The sequence below is a fragment of the Sinocyclocheilus grahami genome, unplaced genomic scaffold (assembly GCF_001515645.1).
Source record: "Sinocyclocheilus grahami isolate Dianchi unplaced genomic scaffold, SAMN03320097.WGS_v1.1 scaffold629.1, whole genome shotgun sequence".
Taxonomy (NCBI): Eukaryota; Metazoa; Chordata; class Actinopteri; order Cypriniformes; family Cyprinidae; genus Sinocyclocheilus; species Sinocyclocheilus grahami.
Window position 1 is genome coordinate 161,258 of NW_015505808.1, and position 8,356 is coordinate 169,613.

Below are 8,356 nucleotides of genomic sequence, written 5' to 3' on the forward strand. Positions count from 1 at the left end.
AGACAGACAGACAGACAGACAGACAGACAGACAGACAGACAGACAGATAGATAGATAGATAGATAGATAGATAGATAGATAGATAGATAGATAGATAGATAGATAGATAGATAGATAGATAGATAGATAGATAAAGCAATCATTGCTAAGATCTAATTAAACAACTGATGCGGTCCATGAAAATATTTAAATAATTCACTGTTCTCTTTTTTCCTCTAGTTTCATCAATACAAAATTGTTATAGTGTAAAATAAATGTAAGAGTATAGATAGATAGACAGACAGACAGGCACTCATATAGGTAGATAGATGATTGATAGACAGACAGACAGACAGACAGATCGATGGATGGACAGATAGGCCAATTAATGGACAGATAGACAGATAGATAGATAGATTAGATTATGGTCTTCGTTACATTTGAACACATCTGTATAATATTGATCAAAATGTCTAGACTATATTTTTGCTAATAATGAGTGTTTCTCCACAGCGCCCCCCTCAGGTGGACTGCTAGCGGTCTCATTACCGAGAGCCCCGCTCCATCTACATTGTTACAATCCTCCCATTTCCTGCAACACAACACTTCCATGTCTCGCGTGAAGGGTATGCTGTTTTATCGCTTCACACTGGATCGTACTTGCTGCCTGAACATTGACAACGATGGAAATATAAAGGTAAGCTACTTTTATTCGCTTTTATCAAAGTAATAAACATGTTACCGGTGAGAGCATGCTATACTCTGTTATATTATAGACCGTGTGAGTAATGAAGGGATAGCTACGCCAGGTTTCTCTAACGATATGAAAGATACATGGGAGGGCGTAGGTTTAATGAAACATTGGCACTTTACGTGAGGTGTTAACCGCCAACTTCCCAATGTGATTCGCTAATCTTGCCGTGGTGAGTGAACACACAGGGGTTACGTATGATCACACACGCACAAGTCGAGCAGCGCTGTTCACTTGGCAACGCCGAGCGCCGTAGACGCCTTAACAAAACCACTGCTACCTTCGCCCGTGTGGGCTTGACTAGTTTCTACCCACCCGGTTAAAGCAGTCTGAGCGTACACAAACACTAGCTGACATGCGGTGAGTGTGGTCAGGGTCTCAGAAGAGGTTTTTATATGAGTCGTGAAGACTGAGCGTTTTTACGCACGACACGCGCCTCTCTCTCTCTCTCTCCGCAGAGCGAATATGAGAGGGGTTCGCCGCAAACTGTCATTAGGTTGACAGAGATGGGCTGCTGATTTGGGAATCCCGGAGAGCTGGAAGCCCCCAGGAGCACCATGACCGTGTTCAACCAGGAGAATGTGGAGGATTACTACGAGTTTGGAGGCGAGCTCGGGAGGTAGGTGATGGGTTTCACACCAGATTTTGGGCGTGAGGTGAAATCTTTATTTTATTTAGTTATTTTGGATGAATTATATACATAGGGGCGATTTCAGGTTAATTGGGGCATTTTTTTCTGAATGGCAGAAGTCTCCCAATTAACCTGAATTGTCTCTATACATTTCTTATACAGCTATTTTATTGTGATTAACTTATAAAAAAAATTGTTCAGAAAGGTTAATTTTTTTGCAGTGATGCCATAGAGAAACCATTTTGGGACCCACAAAGAACCTTTCAGTGAACAGTCCTTAAAGGAACATTTTAATAAACTGACTTTTTTCCACAATAAAGAATTGTTTATGTTATATTCCATTTTTGAAGAGTGAAGCATTGAATACACCATCTAATGTTATTCAATCAGCATGCATAAGTCAGCTTTAAGATATAAGGTTGTGCATATGTCTCTCAGGGTGAGCTGTACTACTAAAAAAGTACCTAAAAGAACCATGGTGTTATCATAGCATGGTAATACTATGGTATTCTTTGAAGTAGCTTAAGCTGCCATTCAGGTACCATCTATGGTATATATCTTAAAGGTCACAATTCTTGTACCTTGGTACCTCCACAGTACTGGTCACCCTGTAAGAAAGGGTGGAGTTGTTGCTTGTGTGGTCTCAAATCATTATTGGGGGTCCCAAACCCTCCTGGAGCCTGAAATATCACTGGTTGTCACTCTAGGCAGATGTTCTTGCATTCCTAGTTGTAATGATCTTTAATGGCATTTATTGATTAATGGGGTTCAGATGGCTGTGAAGGTCCACTGTGTAGATTTCTCTTCTGGGAATCCTACTTGACAGGCTGATCATGATAAATTGGGTTAGTCTGCTATGCTGAGATGCCGCGACAATTAAATTTTTACTCTATAATTTGGCTGTTAAAGACATCCAGTCAGCAATTGATTTCATTTTACAGGGTATTACAACTCGGTTCGAATTAACGTGCGGTCACACTATACTTTTTGTTTCATTTACTTCCAAAAAAGTGTGTGACGTTATATCACGGCCGCTGCAGTGTCCAGCTGTCTGCAGAAATGTCACATGCTCAAAATCTAGTGTGACCGCCCCTTTAGGCTTTGCATTAGAGTTTGTGGTGGTCCTTTTACTCTGGAAATATCAGCGGAGTAACATTTCATCACTGGTGGTCAAGAGATGTTCTTTTGAACTGGGTTTCATGAGAATGCAGCTACTTGGATTCCCATTGACTGCTGTGTGTGTGTGGGTGATAAATCACCACGCAGATGGGAATGAGTCTGCTTTTTGTGTGGGTTGTGGGAAATCGGGCTCTTTTGTATTTAAGAAAAATATTTTATGTGTTAGTGCTCACGTAACAGTCCATAGGATGCCCACGATTAGTAAAATTGATTGCATAATGCATAAACGTACTGAGGGGACTTCGAATTGAATGTTGAAGATGTACTTGTCATTGGCTCCTGAGGGATGACAGCATCTTTCGGTTGTTCTGATTACATAATTGACCCAATGACTGCAAAGCTGACTACCTTACTCCAGTTATAGCTGAAGTAAGCTGCTTTTGTAATAGAGAAGGTAGGAAGCAGTGTTATTTTTTCACTCAGGGATTCTCAAAATATTTGCATTTGTGAAATCCTGTTAATTTGCATATTCATGAATATTGATTTCATGTTTAAGTCTGGACAGGTTTTAATTGACAGTTACTTGTTTTAACTATTTAACTATGCATGATCTGTCCTTTATTTATTGGTAATCTTTGTAATTTGAATCATTAATTGAAGACGCCTACTTTAAATAATTGTGATAAGTAAGTATTTCGTGTTTATGCTGTCATTGAATTTTTAATTCACGTGTGAAATGGCATTTTACATATTCAAAATTATTTGAATAGTATTGAAGACAAAACATTTGAATATTATGGTCTCACCATGAAAATTATATGACTATCATGAGTTGCCAATCCCACTATTGACATTAAGCAATGAATGGATTGAAGCTTGTTGAAGGAATCTATGACCCTGCGTACAAAAAAAGAGTCTGAAATAAAACAAGGGGACCACCAATCAGTGAAGCCCACCGGCACATTTTAAGTTTCCTGTTCTGCATAACAAAAATACCCCCTTCCCTTTCCCACTAAACAAAACCTCCAAATCCGGAACCAAGAACACCATTCACTGTTCTCAATTCAGCCATTAATTCCTTTACTCTCCTCACCAATATTCAGTGCTTAGCTTTGATGCCTCATCAAAATGGTTAAGCATACCCCTCAGCACTGAAGCGTTAAATAACCCAGCATCAGACGGTGCTTACGTGCATCTCTGGCTGTAAGGTTAAACACACAGGCTCTCTTCATGGGGCGTATGAGGCTCCAGCCGATGGACGCTCTTAAGTTAGCAGTTTTCTTTATTCTGATGGGAACTGCTATGGGTGGTCCTCCTCAGAGTAGGAGGAGCAGTGGTCTGTTGGCTAAATTTGAAGCGGGGGGACTTGGCTGGCATTGCTTTTCGTGGATTAACACTATGAGCTGCCGTAAACCGAAGGTGAAGTGTCGTTTTTACTCCAGTAGTGCCACTGAACAAAAATTTCACATGTGTTTCCCAAATTCCCCCACACCGTGGTTATTATTGTTAACTAAAGCTACAAAAAAAATGATATTAAAACTAGAAATGTTGCCTTCACAGCTAACTGAAATATGTTGAAGCACTGATTCATATACTATAATATAAATAATACTAAAATAACACTGCCCCACATTTTTCATTGGTTCAAGAAACAGACCCCACCCCAAACGCTTAAAGGCACAATATGTAATTTTCGCTGCTAGAGGGCACGCATTCAAAATAAAGAAAGGGGCAAAGGTGTAGTTTGATGACGCTGTGACTGAGTGTGGAATCATGGGAGTTATCGTCTTCATCCCCACAGCCGATGCAATCTGACAGGACTCGGGCAGAAATCATGTTCATGGATGAGCTAATGATTTATTAACATAGTAGAATGAAGCAGGGTGAGGCTGAAAGCCGTCGAAGCGAAACAAGGCCGCTGAACGAGCGCGACACATGGCTCAAAAGCAGCGGAGCTTTTATTATGCCACAGTCGACCACTTGTGGGGTCGTGAGTATGTGGGTGGAAAAAAGCAGCTCTTTTTTATCATACTATATACATTTGAAAGTTCTGTTATTATGCTACTCTGTGCGGTCGTCACCGGTCTAATAAAACTCACAACATATTAAAGCGTCTTTGGTGTTTCCATGTTTTCTACAAAACAAAAAAACGGAAATCGAGGGTGTATGACATCATTGGCAGGCGACACAATATGGACACGATCCGTGTCACTAGTTAAAATTGCTTATTTCTCTGGATTTAAACATTCTTCGAAACATTTGGGATAATGTAAGTACACAAGTCAACAAAATATATAACACTGTTCTAGTGGTTTTTGGATATTTTAATAAAAAAATCTTACATATTGTGCCTTTAAGTTCCTCTCTCACTTAAAACTAGATGCCAGGTGCTTTACAATATTTATAGTACATTAAACATCACTTAACAACTTTTGAACTGGACTGGAGTCTGCTTGTCTGTCTGTTTCATGCGGTATGGATAATTTCTAATGATATCTGTTTTCTTCTATTACATTAAGTCTCTTAGACCGACTTTAAGCTTGGCTGCTCCCGGGCTGTCCTGCCAGTAATTGGTTCCCCTTTGTGTCTGTTTGCTCTGGCTGTGTGTGAAAGGGGAGGAGCAGCTTTTTGCTGGATCTCACTATCACTTCAAGAGGCAGTGCTTCTGACTGTGTAGTTTTGAAGAGTGTGCTCCAGAGAACTTATTACCCGGACCCTGATGCTAATGAGACTCCTCCAAAAAAGCTGAAATCCCAGGCAGTTTTTAGGACCACTTTAACAATTTCCCCACCCCCCTGTAATGATATGCAGAGTATGCAAGTTGTTTGTTGTTGACCTATATTTGTGCTCCAGTGAAATGTGTCAGACGGTGCTGGTGCTGAGGTTTGACCAGTGTGGGATATCAACCTTTTTTTGGCCAACAGCCATGGTTGGTTAGTATATGCCAGATGTTACCTACCACTTTTAAAAATTGTTTTATATATCTACTTTGTTTAACATGTTTACCTTGTTTTTGCCATGAAAAGAGATTCAGATTTTGACGTGGCATACAGTCAAAATAAATAAATAAATATATATAATACTAACATCCAATTTGGGAAAAATTAACAAATACCAGACCTATAAGATGTCTCAGATTGGTCTATGTTATTATTATTGTTAATTATTATTATTATTATTATATAAAATAAATAAATTATATATAATACAAAATACATAATAAAAATAAGCGGTTACTTTGTAGCAATGATGAATGACGTATGTTTGAGTAACACTTTGATTAGCATTACTAGTTATATATATATATATATATGCTGCTAACTTATTAATAATTAACAATAATAATAATAACAGAGCAATCTAAGACATCTTATACAGTAGGTCCGGTATTTGTTAATTTTTCCCAAATTGGATGTTAGTGTAGATCTATATATCATGCTAAAGATATCTGCTGGAATGAGTGGCTATGCACACATAGCATCCTTCAGAGTGCTCTAGTGCATAAACGTATAGCTTCTCATCCATCTGTGTGTTCAGTGGGTGAAGTTTGGGTTTCTCTTGTGAAGGCTAATGAGATCTGTGGGGGTGAGAGTGTGAGAATGTGTATGAGATCAAGAGCATTTGTGAGTGAGCGTGCCGGGAGGGTCATGGTACACTGTAAGGCAATCCTGCTGTGAAGTATTAGCCTTGACCAGTGAAGCATGTGTAAGACAAGAGTGAAAGTTTTTTCCCCTCTGTCTGTCATTTTCTGTTTGGCATGGTGAATGCAGCTTTTGAGAATACAAAATATATTCTCCCCCCAGCATCTAAAACTAACCATCTTAACTGGGCTTCCTGGATAGTACAAAGGTTAAACCAGCCATATCTGACCACAGCATGTTAAGCAGTGCCAATAAGGAGCCATTGTTAGTCATTGACAACTTTTTTTTTTTTTTTAATTTACATGTCACCTGGCGTACGTAAAAGTCACATGATTATTCTTTAATGAACTATAACCTCCAACAAACACCCCATACGTGGCTGCTCTCAAGTATAAAGGGCTTTCCTTGCCATTAATGCTTGGATAACCCCTTATTTACACTGCACACGTCTGCGGCACATTATAGCCACTCTAGTCTGCTTGTGTTTATACCAGCTGCGCCATGTCACATTTCAGAAGCGTCCTAGAAGAGGCTCTCTGCGCTGCTTCGCTAAAGATACACGCCTACGTCTCCTTCGATTAAAATCCATGTTAAGGCAGAGGATTGTTTCTAAACACATTATAAATGTTAGAAATGTATTGCTGAAAACACGTTACAAGGACTGTGAACTATGTAGTACTGAGTTGTGGAGTTAGATTTTTTGGGCGGGCCTGAAATCATTTCTCAATGACGCACTGGAGCCACTGATCACGGCCCCTCCCCTAAGCTGATAAGAGGTGTGTTCAACTTGAAGAAGCGCTGTGGAGACCGATCGGTGTATGTCATCAAAACACAACGAGAGCTCTAGATGCAGACGCTCCTTATGCTGTCGAATCCTCTCGCGGTACTTTGATGTCATACAATGATCGGGCTGCTTCAGTCGAACACACCTAATAACTAGAGCGCATTAGCATCTGTGGTTCGCCCGCTCAATCAAACTATATTTACTAAGCAGCTCGGTCTTCTTATTTCAATTAAGCTGCTAGAGGGAGCATCCATTCAGGTTGTAGTGGTATTTGACAGTTTTTGAGAGACGGCAGCTTTCCCGTGAGTGGGTGTGGTTTCAGTGCCTACAGTGGACACACCCCCAGTGTTTGAGAGCATAAAAACTACTGTTTTTTCAAGGTTTTGATACCTTATTTTATTTACTTGGCTTTTTTTTTTTTAATCATTCATATTTGGCTGGGTGGTTAATAACACATTTTCTGTGGTGTGACAAACTCAGAACACATTTAATATTGCTTTACACAGACTTTAAAAATAATGGCTAGTGCGGTGGCTGCGATAAAAAGAAACCTACCAACATCCATCAGCATGACTTATCGCAAGAGGAAAAAAAATATGTTTTATCACAAGGTTTTTTTTCCCCTTATTTTTTTTTTTTTTTTTTTAAAGTAACACAGCTAAGGATTGGCTAGTTAGCATGCTTGCAAAAAAAAAAATCATTAGGGATGCAAAATATATTGATACCATGACGGTTACAGGTCAATATTAGAGTTGTTTTACATTTTTAATTTTTGATAATGGATTTTAAGAATGCTTGCTTGCTTACCTTATATTTACATTTAGATTACCTTTGCCTTCATCTAACATATTTTAGTGTTTTTCAAAATAAATATTCCCTTGTAGCATTTAAAAGTATAGATTGTTTGTCATTAGGGATGCAGCGATTAACCGCGCTTTAAAACGTCACGGTTAATTAATCGTAAAGGTTCCGCTAAACCGAGTGTTTCTGTTACACGGAACAGAACGGTTGCAGCTTGTGCAAAACAAAACAAAGTTACACTAGCGGTGCACCAGCTTAAAATGACATGCTTATCAGAGGCACGGAGGCTACTACATGCATTAGATGAACTGTGACAGAGGAACCAAACAGCAAAGCTTTATTTCCACCAGAGAAATGCCTGTCGATAGTTTGGGACCATTGAATGACCAGGGTGCCATTTAAATATTGCTGTAAAAAACTGCTGCTAAAGAGCGAATACATAAGGGATAATGCACGGCTAGCTATACATTGAACGATTTTAATGCACGACGTGAAGGCAAGAACCACCTAACGCGAAGCTACAGCTCGTTAGCTCCACATTCTGCCCGCTTCAGATCAGAAAGAGATGAAATAGTGCGGTAAGATCACATCTATTTGAATGAATTAATTCTAACATTTAGCTGCTTGAATTAATTATTCGAGAGAGAGAG

The 8,356-nt window shown here is 39.3% G+C and overlaps 1 protein-coding gene across 1 annotated transcript in view; it reads left to right on the forward strand.

Annotated features, from left to right (window-relative positions):
- The first annotated feature begins 521 nt into the window (after positions 1–521).
- Positions 522–8,356, forward strand: part of LOC107558027 (death-associated protein kinase 1-like) — a 72,198-nt gene continuing 64,363 nt past the window's right edge. Inside the window, exons 1-2 of the mRNA XM_016241626.1 lie at positions 522–676; positions 1,189–1,349. Coding sequence (XP_016097112.1) covers positions 1,288–1,349 — 62 coding nt within the window. The 5' untranslated portion in view covers positions 522–676; positions 1,189–1,287. The remainder of the gene's footprint in view (positions 677–1,188; positions 1,350–8,356) is intronic.